The sequence below is a fragment of the Gracilinanus agilis genome, chromosome 4 (genome assembly GCF_016433145.1).
Source record: "Gracilinanus agilis isolate LMUSP501 chromosome 4, AgileGrace, whole genome shotgun sequence".
Classification (NCBI taxonomy): Eukaryota; Metazoa; Chordata; class Mammalia; order Didelphimorphia; family Didelphidae; genus Gracilinanus; species Gracilinanus agilis.
In genome coordinates this window covers 263,088,832-263,115,067 of record NC_058133.1, presented here as the reverse complement: position 1 = coordinate 263,115,067, position 26,236 = coordinate 263,088,832, and the positions used below count along the sequence as shown (strand labels likewise).

The following is a 26,236-nucleotide window of genomic DNA, read 5'->3' as shown; positions in this document are numbered from 1 at the left end:
ACATCCATGCTAGAAGCAATAAAATTGTGAGAGCTTTGAATAATCCGATTCATAAGTTATCTGAAGGAAGTGAGAAGGGAAAAAAAATATTATGTTGAACAAAAGGCAACCAAAGGAACAAGGGATCTTAAATAGCTACCAACCTCTATGCCCACTTTCCCATGTAAAAAAAAATGTTTCTGAGAGTCATCTATATGCTAATTGAGGGCATCCTCCATAAGTGGGAAATAAGCTTTCAACACTGTATTCTACTGTGGACCATATTGTTACTATCTTGCAATTGCCTGAAAGATGTAGAGAATATAAGATTCCTCTGTATTTCTTATTTGCTGATTATAGGAAAAGCATTTGATTCAGTAGAACAAAGTTTCACCTTAAAGACTGTCTTCTAACAAAGTGTCTCCTTTCTATATATCAGAATATTTCAAGATCCCATGAAAGATATTGCAACAAAAATAGCCCTATTCAACAACCCTCTGATCACATCAGGGAGATATAAAACAGAGAGTAATATGCTTATCCCAAGTTATTCACTACCATAATGGAAATAATCCAGCACATATTCCTCGTTAAAGACAAATATTCTCTGTGGATGACGAGGTCATCCAAATGCAAACTGCTTGAACTGAGCCCCAGAAAATTGCAGAGCCTCCTAGAAGAGATCCATAGTTACTCAAAAGAATTTGACCTTACTGTTCATTCACACAGGAAAAACCAAGTGGAGGATTAGCCATTAAACATTAAATGCCTACTATATTCTGGGGCTACAAAAAAGATGCAAAAACAGTGCCTGCCCTCAAGGAACTTGCAATCTAATAATGTAGGAGAAAACATGCAAACAATTATATACAGGATAAATAAGAAATAATTAACCTAGGGAAGGCATTAGAATTAAGATGCATTAGGGAAGGTAGAAGATGGGGTTAAAGGAAACCAGACGATGTTTACTTGATATCCAAGTTGAGTCAGTTGAAGATATCAGACTAGAGGTCAATAGAGAGAGAGAACAGGAAGGATAGATAGGAGAATTGCCAACACAGAGATGGTAATTAAATTAAATCCCATGGAAACTGATGAGATCACCAAGTAAAGTAGCATATAGGAGAAGAGAAGAAGGTCCAGGACAAAACCCCAAGGGACATCCAAGGTTAGAGGGTATAATCTAGAAGTGAATCCAGCAAAGGCAGAGAGTGGTTGGTAATTGAGGTAAGAGAAAAACCAAGAGAGAATGGTGTTATAAACAAAAAGGGGTCCAAAGGAGATGTATAGGTGTACAATGATGTTGATGTATCTATCTGTATTCTCCTCAGCTGCAGATTATGAAGGAACACCAACTCCGATCTTAGCTGCTGTAATTTATCCCTTTCTCTCTAACAGTTGCCCAAGAAGGACCCTCATGAGGTTAGATAGATGGGTAACCTTTCCAGGTCCAACCTGGGGGTTGGGTAGATTAGTATTGGGCTATTGATTTGCCTTGGATGACTTTAGGATCTGACTGAATTTGACTCCCTTCCCAAGGGCCATGATATAAACCACTCAGGAAGGTACTTATTGAACATTCTTTATCTATACTCAGGGAAAGGATAACAGGGACAAGGATTGGGGATTGGAAACCCTATTGATCTATTATCTATAAACTAGTTGACAATCAGAACTGGAGGCTATTGATCAAGTGAAAGCTGGAAATTTGCTCACTTCCACCACCTCTGGCCCAGCCTGGCCATAGCCAAGCCAGAGAATAGGGAAGCTATTGATGCAGCTGTATTGATGATCTTATTCTCTCAGCTTTCTCACTATCAGTGTTGGTGATGCACTAGCTTTCACAGTCTATCAGGAAATAGCTTCAGAGTTATTCCTGCCCTCGTCTTCATAGACCTCCTGGCCACCTTTCAACCACCCACTCCGAGATTTCCCAGTCCAGACACTCCTGTCCAGAGACCTCCAGAGAGCCTTCCTCAGAGTGGCTGTCAGGGATATTTATACCCTGGGGCTAACCAACGTTTGCCCCTGGCTCGTGGCACCTGGGAACATTCCGAGTCTTCCAGCAGCCATCCCTGTCATTCAAGGTGGCATCCATCACTTTCCAGATTATGAATATAACAATGGTCAACAGTGTCAAAGGCAACAGGTCAAGGAAAATCATTGGATTTAGCAACTAAGAGATCACTTCAGAGAGGGCAGTTTTCATGCAGTGATGTTTGGAAGCCAGATTGTAAAGTGTTAAGAAGAGAATGAGAAGAGAGAAAATGGAAGAACCTATTAAAGAGACCTTATTAAGTTTTTAGCTACAAAAGGAAGAAAAGAGATAAGATACTAGTTAAGAGAAATAGAAGGTTAGTGTTTTTCAGGATGGGAGAGACATGAACATGTTTGTAGGTGGTAGGTTTTATAGGTAGGTAGAAAATGAGCCAGGAGGATAGATTGAATAAGTAGAGGGGTTAGCCTGGGTAAAGAGTAAGGCCACTTCATCATATGAGTCAGGGGTGAAGGAGAAGAGAGAGTGGCAGATGACTCTTGAGTGATAGGAAATATGGAAGAGGAAATTTGTGGCTAATGTTACCAATTTTTTTCTGTAAAATATGAAACAAAGTTTTCAAGGTGCTATAGCTTGTCCATTTACATATCTGTGTAACAGTACAAATGGATTGCGAATTGGGCTCAAAGTTAAAAAGAGAGAGGGGCTGATTTGCTTTCAGGAAATTCAGGGCTCCTTCAATGACCCCAGACTTCTGGAAACAAAGGCCCAATTTATTTTGATGCAAAATAATATTCTACCAGTGTTGTATGGACGCCACAGTTTATTTTATTTTAATTTTTTTAACCCTTATTTTCCAACTTAGAATCAATTCTGTGTATGGGTTCTAAGGCAAAAGAGTGGTAAGGACTAGGCCAGGGGTTGGCAACATATGGCTCTCGATCCATATCTGGCTCTTTTGAGGGTCAGATATGGCTCTTTCTGCAGGAGCCATAAAGTCAATTTTTTTTCAGGCGCTTTTAACAGGAGCACGCACTGTGAGCACTGTACGGCTCTCATGAAATTACATTTTTAAAGATGTGGCCTTTATGGCTCTCATGGCCAAAAAGGTTGCCGACCCCTGGACTAGGCAAATGGCTTGCCTAGAGTCACCCAGCTAGGAGGTATCTGAGGCCAGATTTGAACCCAGGATCTCCTGTCTCCAGATCTCCAGCCACAAAGCTATCCCAAAACCACGGTTTATAAAGAATTTAAAATTAATGTTCCCAGGGGCAGCTGGGTACCTCAGTGGAGTGAGAGTCAGGCCTAGAGACGGGAGGTCCTAGGTTCAAACCCGGCCTCAGCCACTTCCCAGCTGTGTGACCCTGGGCAAGTCACAACCCCCATTGCCCACCCTTACCACTCTTCCACCTATGAGACAATACACCGAAGTACAAGGGTTTGAAAAAAAAAAAAATTTAATGTTCCCCAGAGGGTAATTGAGAGGCATGTGATGGATGTAAACAGGCCAAGATATATATCTAATAAAGAATTTTGAGGAACATGAGTAAAAGATGTCATCAGAGAAAGATGTAATAGGAAGAGAAGAGGGGCTTCCGGCATGCAGGAAAAACTCAAGGGAGCAGTTGGGTAGCTCAGTGGATTGAGAGTCAGGCCTAGAGACGGGAGGTCCTAGGTTCAAATCTGACCTCAGACACTTCCCAGCTGTGTGACCCTGGGCAAGTCACTTGACCCCCATTGCCTAGCCCTTACCACTCTTCTGCCTTGGAGCCAATACACAGTATTGACTCCAAGACGGAAGGTAAGGGTTTTTTTTTTTTAAAAATTAAACAAATAAATGAATAAATGAATGAATAGATGAATAGATAAATAAATAAATAAGTGAAAAGCTCAAGTGCTTCACTGTATTCTTGAATTGTAAAGAGAAATTGAGAAAGACACTCATCACTGACCTCTAATGTGTTAGTGACCACCCCACACACAATCCCATGGCAAACCTGGATTGTTTCTTCACCCCTATCACATTCAACCTTTCTACTTACCAGTGTACGTGTTGTATCATTTCATCACACTACACTTCCCCCACCGTACCAGAAAATTCTTTCAGAGCAGGACTGTTATATCTATATTTATATCCCCAGCATCTAGAACTGTCATTCACGTGGAAAGAACAGTTAGTTCTGCTCTGACTTGACAGATACCTAAAAATCACCATGCTCTGAAAAATCATGCAATAAAAAACCATGAGACTTACTGGGGAAATGGGGTGAGGGACAAAACACTCAAAAGCTTCATCAGTGACGCATAAAAAATATAGGAATCTAACAAAAATAGTAGCACGGTGGTTAAAATGGTTAAGAAAATACATAAATATTTTAAGGGTGGGCATCTGAAGCCTCAGGCCTGTACGCTAATTCCTACAGACATGGGGATGGCAAAGTTAACTCCAAGCAGCAGTTGGGGCCACAACTCCTGGAAGGAGTCCCAGAGACCTTTGCCATAAGCAGAAGAAGCATGATATTTAGACATATTTGAGATGTTGAATAAATTTTTTAATGTAGAAAAATGTTTAAATGCATAAGAATAGCAAAACACAGCCTTGTGGGATAACAGCATTACTTGAGATACCTGTAAATGTGTGAAGTGCATACGTTTTGTGTATTCCTACCCAACTCAGTTCAGCTGGGTGCATTCTCATTGTTTGTTTTGAATGAAATCATGTATAAACAAATGAAAATTTATCATGTTCAAATTATTCTCTAATAGATTAATTGCACTGAAAAATTCACATTTTCAAAATGAGAGTTATAGCAGACCTGAGTGTATTTTATGAATACAAGGTTTCCCAAAGGCCTTAGGGCAATTTTAAGGTTTAATAGCTTAAAACTGCACCAAGACCTTTGGGGCACTCTGTATTTGTTTAATTAAATGCATAACAATAAATAATATCCTTGTTCCAGCAATCTGCTTCATCATTCTCCACTTGGGCACTTGAGGTTTTTTTTGTTTGTTTGTTTGTTTTTGCTTTTTTTTAAAAACCCTTACTTTCCGTCTTGGAGTCAATACTGTGTATTGGCTCCAAGGCAGAAGAGTGGTAAGGGTAGGCAATGAGGGTCAAGTGACTTGCCCAGGGTCACACGGCTGGGAAGTGTCTGAGGCCAGATTTGAACCTAGGACCTCCCATCTCTAGGCCTGACTCTCAATCCACTGAGCTACCCAGCTTCCCCCGGCACTTGAGTTTTTTATAGGATTTTTGTTTGTTTGTTTTCGTTCTTTATAAATAAAATTATAAATATTTTTGTACAAATAAGTCTTTTAAACTTTAGGATATATTCCCAATAGAGAAATTATTGAGTCAGAGGTTTCATAACATGCTTCCTAAACTATGGAGTTTTACTTTGACCTTTGCAAACTTCTAAGAACCCTTTTCTACTTTTTACTCTTCATTTGATATTTTCAGATGATATTTTTTGAGTGACCTTTATTTTATTTTTAATATATAACATAATACAATCTGTAACGTAATTCCATAATACATAAGACTTGCTTTAAATTTGTAATAAATCATAATAAATATGATTATCCAAGAGAAACAAATTCTTACATTAAAAATTTTAAATGGCATTGTACAAGCAAGTCAAACAGTTGGGGTTCTTGCTGTAAGACTCTACTGTTCTAAGCAGGCTTTTGCCATTCCTTTCTTTAAAAATATAATATTATCAGTAGTTACCTAAAGGTATTTATTTCATGGGCAGCTGAGAACCAGGCCTAGAAAGGGGAGGTCCTAGATTCAAATCTAGCCTCAGGCACTTCCCAGCTGTGTGACCCTGGGCAAGTCACTTGACCCCCATTGCCTACCCTTACCAGTCCTCTGCCTTGGAGCCAATACACAGTATTGACTCCAAAACAGAAGGTAAGGGTTTAAAAAAAATAAAATGTATTTTTTTTTCATTTCTCTTTTCCCAGGGGCAAAGTGTTTTGAAGGCTTTGATGTGAACTTATTCAGGATGCATTGTATTCTGCTGCCCCCTAGTGCTGATCTTGTGAAGGAATCAGTGATTTGCCCTTGGCCTTTCTGTAGCTCACCAGTTCTCCAATTTGTTCTCAGGACTCAATTTACATTCAAAAATATTATCAACTATCCCAAAGAGATTTTGTTTATGTGGTTTATAACAGTCATTATTTACCATAGTAGAAATTGAGCTGATTAATTTTTTTTTGGTCTATAACATCTTTTTTTTATTTAATTAATTGATTTAGAATGTTTTTCCATGGTTACATGATTCATATTCTTTCCCTCCTCATCTCCCTCCCCCTCCCATAACCAACACACAATTCCACTGGGTTTTGCTTGTGTCATTGATCAAGACCTATTTCCATATTATTACTATTTGCACTAGGGTGATCATTTACAGTCTACATCCCCAATCATATCCCCATTGACCCATGTAAGCAGTTGCTTTTCTTCTGTGTTTCTACTCCCACAGTTCTTTCTCTGGATATGGATGGTGTTCTTTCAATTAATTTTTAAACACATTCATTTTTATTTTATTTTTTAATTTTTACTTTGAATATTTTCCCCTAGTTACATGTTTCATGTTCTTTCCCCCTCCCCCAGACCCCTCTAACCTCCCTTAGCCAATGCACAATTCCACTAACTTTGACATGTATCATTGATCAAGACTTAATTCCATATTATTGATAGTTGGACTAGAGTTATCGTTTAGAATCTACATCCCCAATAATATCCCCATCAGCCCATGTGTTCAAACAGTTGTTTTTCTTCTGTGTTTCTCCTCCCACAGTTCTTCCTCTAAATGTGGCTAGTTTTCTTTCTCATAAGTCCCTCAGCCTTGCTCTGGATCCTTGCATTGCTGCTAGTAGAGAAGTCCGTTATGTTCCATTGTACTACAGTGTATCAGTCTCTGTGTACAATGTTCTTCTGGCTCTGCTCCTTTCACTCTGCATCAATTCCTGGAGGTCATTCCAGTTCACATGGAATTCCCCTAGTTCTTTATTCCTTTTAGCACAATAGTATTCCATCACCAACAGATACCACAATTTGTTCAGCCATTCCCCAATCAAAGGACATTCTCTCATTTTCTAATTTTTTGCCACCACAAAGAGCACAGCTATAAATATTTTTGTACATGTCTTTTTCCTTACTATCTCTTTGGGGGTATAATCCAAGCAGTGCTATGGCAGATAGTCTTTTAAAGCCCTTTGAGCATAGTTCCAAATTGCCATCCAGAATGGTTGAATCAGTTCACAACTCCACCAGCAATGCATTAATGTCCCGATTTTGCCACATCCCCTCCAGCATTCATTACTCTCCCCTTCTTTCATTTTAGCCAATCTGCTAGGTGTGAGGTGTACCTCAGAGTTGTTTTGATTTGCATTTCTCTAATTATTAGAGATTTAGAACACTTTCTCATGTGCTTATTGATACTTTTGATTTCTTTATCTGAAAATTGCCTATCATGTCCCTTGCCCATTTATCTTATTAATTTTTAGTTTTCATCTGGAGATTTTTAATTTGCTCGCTTTCTAGTTTTTTGAGTTGCATGCCCGATTCATTAATCTCTGCCCTCCTTAATTTGTTAATATATGCACTCAAGGATATAAATTTCCCCCTGAGTACTGCCTTGGCTGCATCCCACAGAGTTTGGTAGGATGTCTCATCATTGTCATTCTCTTCAATGAAATTGTTGATTGTTTCTATGATTTCTTCTTTGACTAGTTGGTTTTGGAGAATCATATTGTTTAATTTCCAATTGGTTTTTGATTTGCCTGTCCAGGTGCCCTTACTAATTATTATTTTTATTGCATTATGATCTGAGAAGGTTGCATTTATTATTTCTGCTCTTTTACATTTGTTTGCAATGATTCTATGCCCTATTACATGGTCAATCTTTGTGAATGTACCATGTGCAGCTGAAAAGAAGGTGTGTTCCTTTTTGTCCCTATTTATTTTTCTCCATATATCAATTAAATCTAATTTTTCTAGGACTTCATTCACCTCTCTTACCTCTTCCTTATTTATTTTTTGGTTTGATTTATCTAGATCTAAAAGAGGAATATTTAGATCTCCCACTATTATGGTTTTACTATCTATTTCCTTCTTGAGCTCTGCCAGTTTCTCCTTTATGAATTTGGATGCTATGCCACTTGGTGTGTACATATTGAGCAGTGTTATTTCCTCATTGTTTATACTGCCTTTAATCAGGATGTAATGACCTTCCCTGTCTTTTTTAATCATATCTATTTTTACTTTGGCTTTGTCAGAAATCATAATAGCCACTCCTGCCTTCTTTTTCTCATTTGATGCCCAAAAGATTTTGCTCAAGCCCTTAACCTTAAACTTGTGTATGTCCACCCGCCTCATATGTGTTTCTTGTAGACAACATATGGAGGGATTTTGGTTTCTAATCCACTCTGCCATTTGCTTCCGTTTTATGAGCAAGTTCAACCCATTCACATTCAGAGTTATAATATCAGTTGTGCATTCATTGACATTTTTGTATCCTCCCCTAGTCCTACCCCCTCTTCTTACACTATTTCCTTTTAAACCAGTCGTTTGCTTTGAGCTGGTATCCCTTATCCCCTCCCTTGATTGACTTCCCTTTCTGCCCCCTCCCTTGTTATTCCCCTCTATTTGTTTTTAAAGGCCTAATGAATTCCCTCCCCCTTCTTCTCCCCTCCCTTTTTTGACCTCCCCACTCCTCTGCTCCCCTTGGTTTATCCCTTCTAACTTTCTCAGTAGGGTTAGATAGAGTTTTATATCCCAATAGATAATATAGCTACTCTTCCCTCTCTGGGTTGATTACACTGAGAGTAAGGTTTAAATATTACCTCTTAATGCTCTCTTCCTCTCCTTCTTATAATAGTATTTGTCCCCTCCCCTTCACATTCCCTCTTTGTGTGTAATAGAATATCCTATTTTTCTTATTCACTCAAGTTTCTCTTGGTGTCCCCTACTATTCACCCCACTCTTTCCCACCCCACATATCATCTTAGACCATTTAGTATTCCATCCTCTCCCTATGAATTAGTCTTCTGATTGCTATAGTAGTGAATACTATAATAGCGAATAGAGTTCACTACAGAGAATTATACATAACATTTCTCCACATAGGAATACAGATAATTAGATCTTATTGAAGCCCTTAAAGAGGCGAATTTAAAAATTATGAGTTTTCTTTCTTTCCCCTCTGTTTCTTATTTACCTTTTCATGTTTCTCTTGATTTTTGTGGTTGGATATCAAATTTTCCATTTAGTCCTGGTCTTTTCTGTGCAAATACTTGGAAATCTTCAATTTTCTTGAATGCCCATACTTTCCCCTGGAAAGTAGTTCATCCGTGGTTGAAGGCCCAGCTCTCTTTCCTTTCTGAATATCATATTCCAAGCCTTGCGGTCTTTTAGCGTGGAGGCTGCCAGATCCTGTGTGATCCTGATTGGTGCTCCTTGATATTTGAATTGTCTCTTTCTGGCTTCTTGTAAGATTTTTTCTTTTATTTGGAAGCTCTTGAATTTGGCTATTATATTCCTGGGTGTTGTCTTTTCAGGGTCTAGTGTAGAGGGTGATCTATGGGTCCTTTCAATGTCTATATTGCCCTCTTGTAGGACTTCAGGGCAATTTTGCTGAATAATTTTTTTTAGTATGGAGTCCAAGTTTATTAATTTCTGCTTTTTCAGGAAGACCAATGATTCTCAAATTGTCTCTCCTAGACTGGTTTTCTTGGTCTGTCACTTTCTCATTGAGATATTTCATGTTTCCTTCTATTTTATCAGTCTTTTGACTTTGTTTTATTTGTTCTTGCTGTCTTGAGAGATCATTAGCTTCTAATTGCTCAATTCTAGCCTTTAGGGACTGGTTTTCGGCTATAATCTTTTGGTTTTCCTTTTCAATCTGGTCATTTCTGGTGTTCAATTTGCTTATCAGTTCATTTGATTTCTGAGCCTCACTTTCCAATTGCAAAATTCTGCCTTTTAAACTGTTATTTTCTTGCCAGATCTCTTCCATCTTTCTCATCATCTCAGATTTGAACTCTTCAATAGCTTGTGACCAGTTTTCATTATTTTGGGAAGGTTTGGATATGATTACTTGTTTGTTCTCCTCTGCTGTTTGCTCCGTTGTCTGGATTTTCTCTGTGTAAAAATTGTCGAGTGTTACAGATTTCTTCTCAATGATCTTTCTCTTCTGGGGTTCCCGATTTTGGCTTGCCATTGTTAGACCTGCGCCTTCTCAGCTTTATCCTCACACTCAGGGTCTGTCTGTGCTCTCTAGGTTCTTGAGGTCTCAGGTATCGTTGTTCTCGGGGTCGAGCCTCTTGGTCGTCGCCAGTCTGCCCCTCTGCCCGAGGCTCCTTCAGCAGTCTCAGGGCACTGCTTCCACAGCTGTGCTCCCGTCTGCACTGGCTTCCCACTAGAGGTCCAAGCCTGTGCTTGAGATCCTTGTCCGAGCCTATGGCAATGCCTTCACCCGCGCCAGCACTCAGGGTCTGTATTCAAAGTCCATGTGCGTTCTTTAGCCTCTTGGGGTCCTAAGTCTTGCTGCTCTTAGGAACAGGCCCTGGAGCTGCCAATGACTTAATGGGTGCCCCAAATATGCTTTAATTCTTATGTGCTGGCCTTGGCACTGTATGTGTGTGTGGGGGGGGGGGCAGGGCTTCTTCCGCTCACGTTTTAGTGACAGCTGTTTCACCCCTTTATAGCATGGAAATGCTCCGATTCCATGTACCTTCAATGCTGCACCCCGTATGGGGTCCCTTCATTCATCTGGATTTGTTTTTATGTCCCCTTGAGGAGTCCTGTATGCTTCGGTTAGGAGAGATCAAGCAGCTGCTCCTTACTCTGCCGCCATCTTAACCAGATTTAGCCAGAATTAGACTCTCTCCAGAAGACAGGAAAGGAAAGCCAGCTATCCACTCACTCAAGTTCCCTCCAAGAGGCAGGTCAAGATGATAACTTGAGCTGAAGGTGATTCCTGAGGCTGAATTTCTTCCTTGAGCAGACCTTCTTCTTGAAGGTGACTTCCTTCTTAGTGTTGACTTCTATCTTATTCATTTTTAAATAGCAATAATAAGCTCATTGCATTAATACTTTTTTATAGAAACTATTTTCTCCCCAAAAAATAGTGAGAAGAGTGGCATTGTTTTATACATTTTTTTTCAGATCTCTGAAAGACAACTAGATTCTCATATCTCCTACATTCAGTCTGTTTAGATGTGTTGTGTTGGTGGAAGTAAATGAAGAAAAGCCAGCCTCACTGAGATATGTAGTTGGAAAAGGGAAAGGCATCTTAATTCAACAAATATCCCTTTTGAGAGAACAGGAACTAATGAGCTATTTACTGTTCTCTGGACAGCCTTGCCAACCCAATACAAGACAACAATATTGGAGCTAAAAGATCTATTGACTTAGTTTGCATTCCTTCTTATAAGTCCCTCAGAATTCTCCTGGATCATTGCATTGCTGCTAGTAGAGAAGTATTATATTCCATTGTGCCACAGTATATCCATCTCTGTGTATAATGTTCTCCTGGTTCTGCTCCTTTTACTCTGCATCCTATTGACTTAGTTTAGATCAGGAAATATAGAAGTCTTTAAATGTAAGGGGCAGTAAGGGTTAGTAGACAGAGAACTTCCTAACTTTATGACCCTAGGCAAGTCATTTAATCCCAGTTGCCTAGCCCTTACTGCTCTTCTGTCTTGGATCAAATACACAATATTGATTCTGGGACAAAAGGTAAGGGAGGGTTAAAGAAAAAAAAAATCATGTACAAGAAATGAAAATCAAGTACATCAAGAGGAAGATTTCAAAGACTTTTGCCCCCTGGAAGAAAAAGTTTAAATTATTATATAAACATAAGGTTATTTATTTTTAATAAGGCTACTATTTCTGAAGAACTCTTACTTATTGGGATACCTACTTCTGTGACCAAGTCTGCTTCCCTTTGTATTTTTACCCTATGAGGAAAGATTGGATGATTGAAATAAATTATAAAAGTGAGGTAATATTGAAGACAGATATATGCTCAGGATCCTTTCCAAGAATTCATTCTAAAACTGTAAAAATCTAAAATTGTGATCCTAATGACAACTTCCAGTATTCTAGAATTTTGTCTATATTAAATAAATGAACATGAAGACCTCCCTCTCCCTATCCCAACAAAGAAACTATCGTCAGCCTTACCAGTTGATGATTTATAAACAAGACACTGACTGTTATCTGAAGAACTTGGTTTTGCAGAACTTGGCCCAGGAAGATGCCTCCATCCTGAAACCTTTTCTGGAGAGTTCCTCTATAATACCATAATGCCATTCATCCCCTCAGACCAAGACCATACAAGTTACTTCAACCCAGAAATTCTGTGAAAATAGGGACAATCATACTTGCACTGCTTTGTTTAAAGTTGTTGTAAGAAAAAAATCTAAAAGGGAGTGGTTATCATTAAGAGAAAATTATTTGAAAGGGTTAGTTGCACCCCACCAAAAACAAAAACAAAAAACAGCTCAATTGTGAGCACAAACTTGAAAAGTATCTCTGCTGAAGGTGTATAGATGTGTAACCAAAAGCAAATTACAAAGAATGGAAGAATCTAAAAGAGTAATGACAGGAAAACTAACCCCCAAGTAAATGTAAGCTTATAAAAAAGATCTTGAACACAGCAGTGAAGACCCTTTTTAAAGGTTCTTTTGGAAAGGGACAAGAATACTCCTTAGGGACAGATAATATAACAAATGTGGGAGCTCCTTGAGAAGGGACTATTTTGCCATTGTCTTTGTATCCTCAACAAAGCCAGTGTGTCTGCCACATAGTATGTACTTCATAAATGCTTGTTGATTTAGGGGATGGCAAAGAGTAGAACTGAAACTTCATACAATAAACTAGTGATATAGTGAAGAAATAGTACCACCGAGATCCTTTAAACAAAATCAAGTCTCCAGTCCCAAATGTATTTCCCAGGGTGTTGAAAAAAATCTGCAAATATAATAATGATAGTCCTGCTATTGGTAATCTTTGAGGATTAATGGAGAACAGAGTCGTAGAGATAGTCAAATGCTATGTCATTCTTTAAGAGAAAAAATATTAATTCAGTAAGGTTACCTAGCAAAATTATGGAACAGATAGCTGGTAAATGTTGTAGTGGTGACAAATTCACCAAGTAAGTCACCCCAACCTAATTTCCTTTTTTTGAAAAGGTTGTTAGTATACTAGGAGACACATATACTGAAGACCCAGTATATGTGAATTTCAAAAAAAAAAAAAAAGACATTAGTTATCTCTTTTGGTCTATTTGTGAGCATGATAGTAAAAGTGTGTGCTAGATGAAAGTTCAAAGAGGGGAGTCCATAGCTAGGTGACATACTCAAAAAATATTTATTGTTGAACTTAGGGAGAAAGGAGAAGGAAGAAGAGTTACCTAATGACACACCACAAAGCCACGTTCTTGGTTCTAGCCTATGCTGCTCAACATTTTAATAAGTAACTTGGAGGTGGACAAAAGCAGGCCAGCTGTAGGTGGCTCTAAACTGGCGAGTATAGCTACTTTGTTGGATGACCAAGACAGGATCCTGTATTTCAGATTTCACCGGTTGAGTGGTATAATGGATAGACTACTGGGAGTCAGAAAGAACTGAGTTAGGATCATGCCTCAGCTACTTGGTAGCTTTGTGATCCCTGGTCAAGCCACTTAACCTCTGTCTGCCAAGCTTACCTCATCTGTAAAGTGGCTACAATAATAGCACCTACTCGCCAGGTTGTTGTGAGGATCAAATCAGATCTTATGTGCAAGTACTCTGCAAATCACAAAGCTTTAAATGTTAACAGTTATTAATGTGATAACATTAATAAAATGAAATTAAAGTGATAAATGTGAAGTCTTGCCTTTGGTATTAAAAAGGCCAGTATGGGGGCAGCTAGGTGACTCAATGGGTAGATAGCCAGGTCTGGAGACAGGATGTCCTAGGTTCAGATATGGACCCTTGTAGCTATGTGACCTTTTGCAAGTCATTTAAGTTCCATTGTCTCTAGCCCTTACCTCTCTTCTGCCTTGGAACTGATATTTAGAAACATCTCTAAGACAGAACCTTAAGGGTTTTTGTTTTGTTTTTAAGGCAAGTATGCATGGGCAGGCTGTGAAACCCTATGAATTGTCACTTAAAATAATTGAGAAAGCATTTATTAGGCAATGTGTGCTAAGCACTGGAGATATAGATAGAAAATGGAGCTACTTGCTCCCTCCTCTAGAAAAAACTCACATTCTAATTGAGGGAGGCAACACAACAAACACACACACAAAAGCTTAAGAACCCCTGGATTAGATGGTCTATTAAGGGCTCTTTAAGTTCTAAATCCAATCTGTGATCCCATTGAATTTATAGTCAGACCTTATTAGATCAGACCTCTTAGATTAAGGTACCCAATTTTGGATTAAAAATCTTTATGGTTGCTCTGCATTACCAAGTTTGGCACTTAATTGTTTCATATACATGTACCTTGTTTCTCCGACTAGATAATAAATTCTGCATGGACAGAGGCAGTGGCTTAAATTTCTTTTGTTACTCCACCACCACCACCAAATGTCTATTACAACAAATAATTTAATGGTTCTCTTTTCCTAGGGAGGCAAATACTTGCAGGCAGTGATTCAATATGGGAAGATTGTGTCCTGGTTAGAGATGGAATATGGTTTATCAGAGAAGGAATCTAAAGCTTCGGAATCCTTCCTGCTAGCGGCTTTCCTTAACCTGGCCATGTGCTACCTAAAGCTTCGGGAGTACACCAAAGCTGTCGAGTGCTGTGATAAGGTAAAAATAGACACAGACACACATGGGGTGAACTTGGGCTGTTCCAGATCTCCCCAACTGCTCCTCAGTCTCCCTCTGCTTCTCCTCCATGGTTAGGTCTTATCCCCTTAAAAAACTGCCCACAGATGTTTTTATAAAATCCACTTTTTCATCCATATCTTTCCCAAATTAAGCGAGAGCATGTTATTTCATACCAAGTTAAGCACTCAAATGGCCTGACCGCTGCCTCAGGCCTGATATGACACTTGGCTTTTGCACCTTCCTAATGAATTTCTCATGTCATTCTGTATCATAGTTATCAGTTAGTAGCTTATCCCTCTGATATGCTAAGCTCCATAAGGCAGAGGTAATGGCTCAGCTCCCCTTTTATCTCAGCTTAGCTGCTAGCAAAGTAATCAGCACAGTCAGTGAATGCTTCCTGTATGTTTGTCCATTTAAAAGAAAGAACAGGACCAACTTCAAGCCTTCGAAGGGGTTAGTCCTCCTTAGCATGGTGCTACTCACGAGAAAGCATGCAGTAGTAGTGCACAAAAAGTTCACTGGCAGAGCAGTTCAACTCGGGAGCTGCTGAAGTGCCAGCTCTGTACCAGGCTCTGTGCTGGGTGCAGGGGGGAGGAGGTGGAGCAGAAGCCGCCTCCCAAGAGTTTCCCTTGTGTATACAGAGGTATTACATTATGTCTGTATTTCATTTTATGATCTCACTTCTTTACTGAAGTGTAACCCCCCCCCCCAGACAAATACAAATGAATTTTACATTTTAACTTTATCAAACAGCTGGTAAATATTGTAGTGATGACAGGGAACCAATTCGGATTGACCAGCAATAAGTCACCCCAACCCCAATTTTTCAACCTAAAATTTTCAGCAGCTGTTTACGTTGACAATTTGTGTCCTTTGTTGCAAATCATCCGATTGGAGTTGTTTGCCGTTTCTTAACTGAGCCACTCTATTGGTGGCTTAGTATAAGGATTATTATCATATGATTAAGCCGATACCATCAGTCAGCTCAAAGAGATGCTATAATATACATTTACTGTCCCAGAATGTGCTGTACCATTAACTAAGACCCACTAGGGGAAGATATCTTTTTGAAAAGGCATGAAGAGGGCAGCTAGTTGCCTCAGTGGATAAAGAGCCAGCCCTGAAGATGGTTAGCCTTGGGTTCAAATGCGGCCTTAGACACTTCCTAGCTGTGTGACCCTGGACAAGTCACCTAACCCCAATTGTCTATAGCCTCTCCTGCTCTTCTGTCTTGGAACAAATACACAGCGTGGATTGTAAGGGAGAGCACAAGATTTTTTTTTTTAAAAAGAAAAGAAAAGGCAAAAAGACCAAGTAGAAACAGAGTTCCTCCCACACTCTACAAAGTCACATTTGGGTATTGAGTTTCCAGGATCAGCGCCTCACCTGTCACACTGGTTTAAAGATTTGATTGAGAAATGGATACTATTATTAGTTATGTTTTAATGTGTGTGAAAAATGCAACAACCAATACTACTTTACCTGTCCTCATAGATTAGCAAATGTTCCAATTTCTTTTCCCAAGTCCCTAGCCAAATAATTTTGGGAGGTAATACAATTGAATGATGAATTTCTTTTTTCCTGCAGAATTCTTTCCTAAATAATACAAAAAGAAAAGTTAAGAAGGTTGCAGTCTGGTCTTGCTAAATTGGAAGCTCTCTCTTTGCAGGCACTTGGCCTGGACAGTACCAATGAGAAGGGCCTGTACCGGAGAGGTGAAGCCCAGCTGCTTATGAATGAGTTTGAGTCAGCCAAAGGTGACTTTGAGAGAGTACTAGAAGTAAACCCCCAGAACAAGGCAGCAAAGCTGCAGATCTCCATGTGCCAGAAGAAAGCCAAGGAGCACAACGAGCGGGATCGCAGGATATATGCCAACATGTTTGAGAAGTTTGCAGAGAGAGATGCAAAGGTGTGCATGGAATGAATTCTCACGCGAATTCAGGAGTCAGTCTTTACATCTTGGTTTTTGGTGAGGCAGTTTTAAATACAGAACAAAAGAACAGAGAAGCAGCCCTAAAGCCTATAAATAAAAAAGTTCCTGTCACCAAACAGGAAAAATATAAACTTTGAAAATGGCAAAGATCCAATTGCTTCAAAGCTGACTAAAAAGGAAGCCCCCCTCAATAGGAGAGAGGAACTATTCCCCAGCTTCCTCTCTACTAGTTTCCATAGCTGGGAGGCATTTTCCTATTCTGTATCCATGGTAAGAGAATAAAGTCAGGGGACAAATTCTCTTGAACATTTTTCACCTAGCAAAATATTTGTCAAGGCTGCTGATTTTTTCCCAGGGAGGGAGGTAATTGTGATGGATTGGGTTCCAAATCCATTCTAGGAATTGATTTTCACCCTTTGCAACATAGTCGTACTCTTGTCCGGATTTCTCTGGTCATCTAAGGAGCCTCCTTTATGAATTATAGGTGACTACCTAACAATTCTAATAAATTACACTTATATATGAAATATTTATTTACATTAGGTAGCTAGGTGGCACAGTGGATAGTGTGGGACCTGAAGTCAGAAAGACTTGAGTTCAAATTTGGACTCAAGCATTTACCAATTTTGTGACCTCGGGCAAGTCACTTAAACCTCTGTTTGCCAGTTTCCTCAACTATAAAAAAGAAATAATAGTCCCTACCTTACAGCATTGCATGAGATAATAATTGTAAAGCATTTAGCACAGTGCCTGCCACATAATAGGTACTATATAAATGTTATTTATATGTTGTTATGTTGCATTTTATAGTTTATAAACCTTATGAAGCATGTCCTGTATATGCATTATCTCCATTTTACAGATGAGGAAGCTGAAGCTGGGTAGGTCCAAGAGATTTGCCCAAAGTGCTTTGCTAGTAAATATTCTAGTAAATGGCAGAACCAAGACCATACCCATGAGTCCTAACACTAAATCCAGGGTCCTGTACCACACTCCTCCTAATTGCTTTACTTGACTCTGAGCACATTTTAACCATGAAAACTGAAAACATCCCTTAGGTTTTAGGGAATTCCTAATTAGGAACAAGTTGACCTAGTTGAGCCACGGCATGACTTCTGATGCTGAGATGTGGCAGTTCATTTCATAATGGCACAGGCCAAATGATCCTAAAGGATGACAAAAAACACTGATGTCAGAATTAATGAAACAACTTGGAAGAGGCAGGATTCAAAAGGTCTCTTTCCTTCTATCATTGCTGATCCCCTCGTGTATTTTTTCCCTTGCACAGGAAGAGGCCGGTAAGACAGTAGGTGATAAGATGCCAGAAGGGATCCCCTCCAAGAAGATGCAGGCTGTAGAAGAGTCAGTAATGGAAGACAAGGACTTGGAAGACCATGTATGACAGAGTACAAAGGAGGGAGAGGGAATCCTAATGAATTCAGCCCCCTCCTCAATGACTTCTATAGAACTCAGGACGAAACAATGTTTATTGTCAAGTTTGTTATAGTCTATGTGATTCTGGACACAAGCAGGCAAACTCGTAGCTTCCCAGAAAATAGCCCCTTGCTGCTACCCATCACCCTCACTGAAGGGTCACGTGGGACCACTGCAGGTGGCACAAAAAAAATAGACAGCAGCTGTTGGGGTGAGGAAGTTGGACCAGCAGCCTGAGTCCAGCTCATTTCAGTTCCTGTCCCAACTTTTTAAATCCAAATTAGAGTACGCTAAGACCCTAGCAATTTGGAACTATTTGTTTGGACCCTACCTCTGGTGATCAGATTTAGTTATACTGTAGAGAGGCTTAGGACAATTTAGAGAATCTCTCCTTTTATTGGGCTATGATCTGCATCTTTGGAGGGAGCTCCCAAACCAATGAGACCACAGATCCACTTGAGTATTTGTGTGGGGAGGACATTGGAGTTTTGTTTTTTGAAATAACTGAAGTACTTACCAGTACAACCTTATTGTTTTTAACGAAGAGAACAAATATGAAGGAAAATGGGCTGAGGTCAACTTGTGCAAACAACATGGCAAACAGACTTGAGAGCTAAGCCCAGGAGGGCCCACCTGCTCCCTTAGCCTTCTCCTGTCCACTCTCAGATCCTACATTGCCTTCCTATGGGTCTCTACAACCAGTTAGCCTTTCCGGGGTCAGCAAACCATTCAGGTTAGACTGTCACCATTTGTCATTCATGAACCCCCTCTCTCCTGCCACAGTGACTAGCAGAGTTTGGATGTTAGTTTTTCCCTTTCTTGGATGAAGTCCTGAGGTATTGAAATGTGAAGGAAAAAAGGAATAGCTGTTTCTCTTCTTTATCTCTTTCTCTTCAAAAGTCATGCAGGGGAGAAAAAGTCATACCTCCTGTTAGCAATGCTACTGTTCAATTCCTCATTTCCATTCTAATCCAGATTTTTAGGAATTTAAAATTTGTTCTTATAATAACTTAGATCTGGAGTGGATTTATTTACATGTCCATTTAGAATTGATGCAGCTTTTTTGGGGGGTTTTGTCATTTAAAAGATTACCAGAGCATAAAAACATATTGGATTTTTTTAAGAGTTTCATTTACTCTGTTGTGAGAAAAATTTGCTACTTTGAAAAAAATTAACATTCTGTTACTTAGTTGTTGTTTTTTTAAACCAAGCCTATGGGATTTGGAACTTTGACTTAAAGATTTTATATGTTTTACATATGGGTTTAGCATTATCATCTTCTGGTAGCCATGTTTTTTGTGTTCTGGTCTGGGTGACAAGCAGGGAGTGAGCAACACGCTATGGTAGATAACTCAGACTAGTTCCTACCATCTACGCACAGAACTAAGTACTGTGAGTACACTATTTTTATTTTTTAAATACTTCTAGAACTGATCTAAATGAGATCATAAAAAGATTCAAAAGGACCTCACAGCTCTCTGTCCAATGCCATGAACAGTGTGAATACCATTAAATGAACAATTTAGAACAATTCATTATTTATTAAGCACCTACTATGAGCATAGAGCATTGGAGTGGTTGTGGGGGAAAACTAAAAATAAGTTTTTATTTTAAACTAAAAAAATAAGTCCCCTACCTTCATGGAAGCAAGTCTAGTAAGATGGAGGGAGAGATGTGACATACATACATACATACATGCATACATACCAGTAACTACAGTGCAGAACAGAAAGAGATACATGCATAGGAGAGATACAAAGACAAGTAGTACAAAAACTCCCAGGACAGAAAATTCATTCCAAATGGGGTGACTAGGGAAGCTTCATTCATCCTCCAAACTTATATGCACATCACTTTCCAAAATCTTAGGCAACACTGTCAGTTATCTTTTTAAATCTTTTTTTAAATACTTGTCATTCTTTTAAAAATATCAAACTAAGTCATCCCTCTACTATTAGTTTCTAAACAAACCTGCAAACTTCTTTTTCTGTATATTTCTCCTTTTGAACCTCTCCTGGGGTGTTTTGCTCTGATGATAACCAAAGAGCCTTACTGATCGTTTCTCTCATTTTTCTTTTGTGTTTTCACCAAATATTTCTGTAGGAAACCCCAAAGTCACCAGAGAAAATGAAAAGCCAGGCTTCACTTTGCTCATTTGTATAGCTGCTTGGTATTGATGAGCTCCACAGATTAGATCTTGGTGCTAAGAAGGCCAGAGCTATGGATTTGTTTCCATACAATCCAGTTCACTCCTCACAAGGAGAAGTTTGTTTGTTTGTTTGTTTGTTTGTTTGTTTGTTTGTTTGTTTGTTTGTTTGTTTGTTGTTTTTTCTGGAGCAGAAGTAACTTCAGCCAACTATTTCCCAAGCTCTGCTGCTAGTTACAAAGAGGGCTGGGCAAGTTTGCAAAACCAACATTACTAGAGACCCATCCCTACTACTGGAAAACTGTTCACATATCTGACTGAATCAATAATGTTGTCTTTGCATATCAAGGACGGCACATTTCATCTATAAAGTAGAAGTCCCCGAAGCATCTTTCTCTAAATGGAGTACAGAGTGGTGAGTCTATTTCTCATAAATAGATAATTGTTGTATAGACTTGGGTTATCCCTTTTTTCAAAATGAATATTTGTTCTTTTGAGATGGGAGCAGGAGTAAACTTAAACTTGAGTAAACATCCCAAAAAGGAGGTGTTTTCTCAATTTTTGCTCTAAGGTCACCCTCTTCCCCTCCCCCCCCCAAAAAAAATTGGTAAAGGGGAAAGAAGGAGGGAAAGCAATGGAATCAAACCAATAGCTTATTCATGATTGGAATAAATTCTATCTTTATTCTGATTTTATAATAGGTCCATTGGAGGAATTACAAGTTTCAGTGAATATCCACTTAAATTGAATTGGTTATCATCGATATGTCTATCTGATACACACTGTGATGAAGTAGAAAAATTACTAGATTTGAAGTCCAAAGACTTGAATTCAAATCCCAGGTGTACCTCAGTTTCCTTATTTGTAAAATGAGATTGGACTAAACAGCCTTTAAGACCTCAGCTCAAAATCTATGAACTTATTATATCAGCCTCTTTTTACCAAAATGTATATGCATCCCTTCTAACTCAGAAAACCCAATAGGTAGAAAATATATTTCACTGTACACAAGACAGATTGAGTCTTATTGGAGAGCAGAATTCCATAATCTTCCTTCTTTTACACTGAACATCACAAAGATCCTAGAGTTCAGTTGCATTGGTCTAGGGTGTCTGGATTTTAGAGGCCCTAATCCTTCTCATTAGTAATTTTTATAGTACTTTCTTCAATTTTCATATTTTTATTGAACACATGTATTTTTATGCCCTTCCCTTCTATCTTAGAATCAATACTAAGTATCAATTCCAAGGCAGAAAAGTAGTAAGGGCTGGGCAATTGGGGTTAAGTGACTTGCCCAGAGTCACACAGCCAAGAAGGATCTGAGGCCAGATTTGAACTGGAACTTTGTGTCTCTATGCCTGGCCTTCAAACCACTGAGTGACTTAGGAGCCCCAAATAAATATGGTTTATACCTAAGGAATCCTGCTGGGCTTCGTAGTTTGCTGATTAACTAGAACCATGAAAACCTGATCGTTGTCTGACGTCAAGTATTTGATAACATAGACCAGGTTATCACCCTTTAAACAGCAATAGCAGCCACAGAGGTACTAAGCTTCTTCACACCGGTTTGATTCTAAGACAGAAGGTAAGGGTTTAGAAAAAAATCTACATTGGAATAGACCTCTCAAGAGAATGAGATCCATAGAGCCTTAGCTTTGAAAAAAGCTTCAAGTCATCTACCAAGCCACTCAAGCAGCAAGAACTTCATAAGGACCCATTATGTGCCAGGCACTGTTCTGGGTGCTGGGGATAGATACAAAGACAAAAATGAAATGGCCCCTAACCTTGAGGAGCTTACAGTCACTTGGGAGGCAGGAAAAGTTGACAGACACTAGCTTTGTAGCGTTGGGCAAGTCATCTCACCTCTGCCTCAGTACCCTCATCTATAAAAGGGGAGAATAATAGCACCTATCTCACAAGGTCATTTTGAAAATTAAATGAGGTCATGTGTAAAGTGCTTTGCAAACCTTAAAGCTCCACATAAATGCTAGCCATAATGTGGAGAGGAAGAGACAGATTTGGGGCAACTTGAGGAAAGGGACACTAAAAACTGGAGGTATAAGAGACGGCTCCATGTAGAAAGTGGTGTGAGCTGCATGTCCCAGGTAATAAGGGATTCTGATAGGCAGAAATAGGCAGGTATGATGGACAGGCAGAGCAAAGGCACAAGTAACGGAGATAGTACTGTGTAGGAGGAATACTAAGGAAGCCAATTTGGCTAGACTGTAATGCAAGGGAAGAGATGTGTATATAATAAGGCTAGAAAGATGAGAGAGGGAGGTACAGGTGGTGAAGGGCTTAAATGCCCAAGATGACAGTAAGTTTCAAACCTGGGCACCTGGGGGGATGTCAATGACCCTGACAGAAATAGGAAAATTGGGAAGGGAGTTGGGACTCAGGAGGGGAAACCAATATGATTCTATTTTGCACATGACAATAGATCATCCATTTCAGAATTTTCAGTAATGCCAGACTGGAAATTAGAGGGAAAAAATTCAGGAAAGCCGAATTTAAAGATAATTAAGCCCATGGAGTCAACCCAGCATTTCAGTTGTTATTTTGTTGTTGTTGTTTAATGGAGAGACAGTTATCTTTTTTAAAACCCAATAGAGCAGTCTCATTTAGGAATGAACAACTCGCCCCAATCACAGAAGGGTACTTCCAGGTCCTTAAGACCTCTAGTATGCTAAGGGGAAGTAGGGTATCATCCAGCCACTTGCACATGCAAATTAAGAGCATCTTGTGTTCTGATTCCTGGTTATCTGGAGAAAGGAATGCTCTCTGGTCCATGCCAGAGACGATCCTCTCACCTATCTCCCGGTGTGGAAGGTAGCCAAGATACTGACTGTGTGGAGAAGCTAATGTAGCATGGGTGACAAGGAAAATAGAGAGGAGGGAAAGGTGGTGCATTGGCAAGTCCACCTCTCCCCTGAATCTTAAATTTCAAGAGGAGTGATGACCTTACTAGGTTTTCTCATCTGTGAAATGAAGGGATTAGAAAAGATGATTTCTAAGCTCTCAGCCAACTCTCAGTGCCACAAAAGATACATAAGATCAGACTGGAAGGGACCTGAAAGGTCACTGAAACTAACAATCTCATTTTTCAGAGGAAAAAAAACCCATAAAATAATTTGCCCAGATTCATCCAACTAGAGAGTACAGTAGGATTTGAGCCTGGGTCTACCTTCTCCACTATACCAAGCTACCTCTTAAAGATAAGAACATTCAGACTTGAATCTGGTCCTGAGGATGTTGAGGCAATGAAAGCCAATGTTCATCAGCCAAAAGCAGCAGTCAGAGCATGTCATGGAGGAGCCAAAAGAAGATGGCCTGCTTTGAAGGGGAATAGGGAAAGAATCAAAATAGGTCCTGCCTGGCCTAGAGATGGGACATCCTGCGTTCAAATGTGACCTCAGACACTTCCTAGCTGTCACTTACCTCCAATTGCCTAGCCCTTACGCTATTCTGCCTTGGAACCAATACTTAATATTGATTCTAAGACAGAAGGTAAAGGTTTAAAAAAAAAAAATAGGGCCATCCTGGACTGCCCTAATACCCATCATTGAGTACCAGGTGGCTTGAACCAGCCCAGATATTTTAGCCCTCATTCTAGACATAATCCCCAATTAAATCCAGCAGAGTCCACCCCCTCTTTAGCTGTTTCTACTGTTATGAGCTAAAGGTAAGAAGAAGCCATTGAAAGTAGAAAAGAAGTAAAGAAAATCAAGCCCCAAATACACAAAGGTTCACTAAATAGTTCCTCGCCATCTAGAAATTAACATGGGGATCCTGAACTTTTAACATATTTTTATAACTATTTCAATAGAATTGGTTTTCTTTGTAGTCCTATGTAATTTATTCTGTGCATTTAAAAACCTTATTCTAAGAAGGTTTCACCAAAGGAAATCCATGACACAAAAAACAGTTAAGAACATCTGGGCTAGGGGGCAGCTGGGTGGCTTTGATTGAGAGCCAGGCCCAGAGATGGGAGGTCCTAGATTCAAATGTAGCCTCAGACACTTCCTAGCTGTGTGGCCCTGGGCAAGTCATTTAACCCCCATTGCCTTGCCCTTACCACTCTTCTACCTTGGAACCAATACACAGAATTGATTCTAAGGCAGAAGGTAAGGGTTTAAAGAAAAAAAAGAACATCTGGGCTAGACCCTTTTTGATATTTTAATTCATTTCTGGAGTAGGGGTGGAAGTGGAAGCTGAAAAGAGTATCTGGCGATACAGCTCCTCCCCACCAAAAAATTAAAAAGTGTCAAAGAAGCATTTTTAAGAAATATTCAGCAGAAAGAAAGTTCAGAAGGAGATACAGAGAGATAGAGCAATGTTTATACTACCATGTTAAATTTATTATATACTTTTAAAAAGATGTATGTTAAAGAAATGCAAGGTTTTACATGCAATCATTTTTTTCTATTCTGTATGTGGAAATGTTTCTGGCTATTTGTCAAGTTCATAAGAAAAAGCAAAACAAAAAGAAAATATCAAACTTATTGATTTATATTTTTATTTACTATTGTAGTAGGTGTATCTATGCATCCCCCAGGATACCCTTCTCTCCCTGTCTCCTTGAAGAAGAGTGCCCCTGGATAAGATGTACATTTCCCTTATTTTCTGTATACTTTGTCCCTATCCCCCATGAGGTCTTAAGATGGTGTTATTTGTACCAGTTTCAAAACAAAACAAAACACTAGAATAAATAGTCTCCCAGCATAGCACCAGAAACACCCCAAAACATACGTATCAAAGCCTCCTTTCAAAAGAAGAAGAATCTAAGCATTTCGCTACTCTCGCTCCTAAAGAAGGAAGAATGCCAGGCTCCCACAATTAAAAACCTTTTTCTTTGAAGGCTTCACCCATGACACAAAAAAATGGTTAGGAACATCTGGATAGCCCCTTTTTGACATTTTAATTCAATTCTATGGGAAAGGGGGGAAGCTGAGAAGAAAGTAGCTGTTGGTACAGCCCCTCCCAAAAAAGAAAGAAAAGAAAGACCATCTTGTCCAACCCATGGTCTAAAACAAATCCTCACCAAAGCATGGGCCACAAGGAGTCATCCAGTCTCTCCTTGAAGATTGCTAAGAAGAGGGAGCCCAAGTCCAGAGAGAAGCCCTTCCATTTCCGAATCGTTCTCATTAGAAAGCTCTTCCTGACAGCTAGATATAGTTGGCCTCGTTGCTCCTGGTGCTGCCCTGTGGAGCCAAACATGCCTGATCCCTTTTCCATAGTCCAGCCGTCCCCAAACTTGAAGATAGCTATTTTCCCCTCAAGTCTTGTCTTCTCTAGGCTATAGATCCCCAGTTTATTCTGCAGTCTCTCCTTGACTGGCTCTCTACTGCTAATAAAAGATGACCGTCCCCTGCTTTGAGACGCCCCCACCGGCCACTTGACCTATCTTCACCAGCTATCATCTCATATTTCTCATCCCTTTTGTGGCTAAACTTGAGATGCCCATCTGCAATAGGTGCCTCCCCCCTTTTTATTAAACCTTTGTTTTCCATCTTAGAATCAATACTGCATATTGGTTCCAAGGCAGAAGAGCCATAAAGTGCTAGACAGTGGAGGATGAATGACTTGCCCAGGGTCACACAGCTAGGAAATATCTGAAGCCAAATTTGAATCCAGGCTCTCCCTATTTCTAGACCTGGCTCTCAGTTCACTAAGCTGCCTAGCTGTCCCCATCCCCTTTTTAAGTCTCTGCAGACTGGCTTGTGACCTTATTTAATGATCTCTTCGTTGCCAAATCCAATGGCCTAATCCTTGTCCTTCTTGACTCCTCTGCAGCTTTTCATACTATCAATCGACCCCTTCTCCTTGATCCTGTCTTTCTCTCTGGGTTTGGGGGACACCAATCTCTTCTGATTGACCTATCTGACCGCTCCTTCTGTCACTTCTAATGCCCCCT

At 39.6% G+C, this 26,236-nt stretch overlaps 1 protein-coding gene across 8 annotated transcripts in view; it reads left to right on the top strand.

Moving 5' to 3' along the window:
- The window catches only part of FKBP5 (FKBP prolyl isomerase 5), a 180,610-nt gene that overhangs the window by 144,570 nt on the left and 9,804 nt on the right, over positions 1-26,236 (top strand). For 7 of the 8 annotated variants that reach the window (XM_044674266.1, XM_044674267.1, XM_044674270.1 and 4 more), the window contains 4 exons: positions 14,603-14,788; positions 16,479-16,718; positions 18,031-18,138; positions 20,672-20,737. In XM_044674266.1, the coding sequence (XP_044530201.1) occupies positions 14,603-14,788; positions 16,479-16,718; positions 18,031-18,138; positions 20,672-20,692 (555 nt within the window). In that variant the 3' untranslated portion in view covers positions 20,693-20,737. Of the gene's footprint in view, positions 1-14,602; positions 14,789-16,478; positions 16,719-18,030; positions 18,139-20,671; positions 20,738-21,023; positions 21,556-26,236 lie in introns of those variants that run through there. The other variant, XM_044674272.1, reaches the window with a different exon arrangement.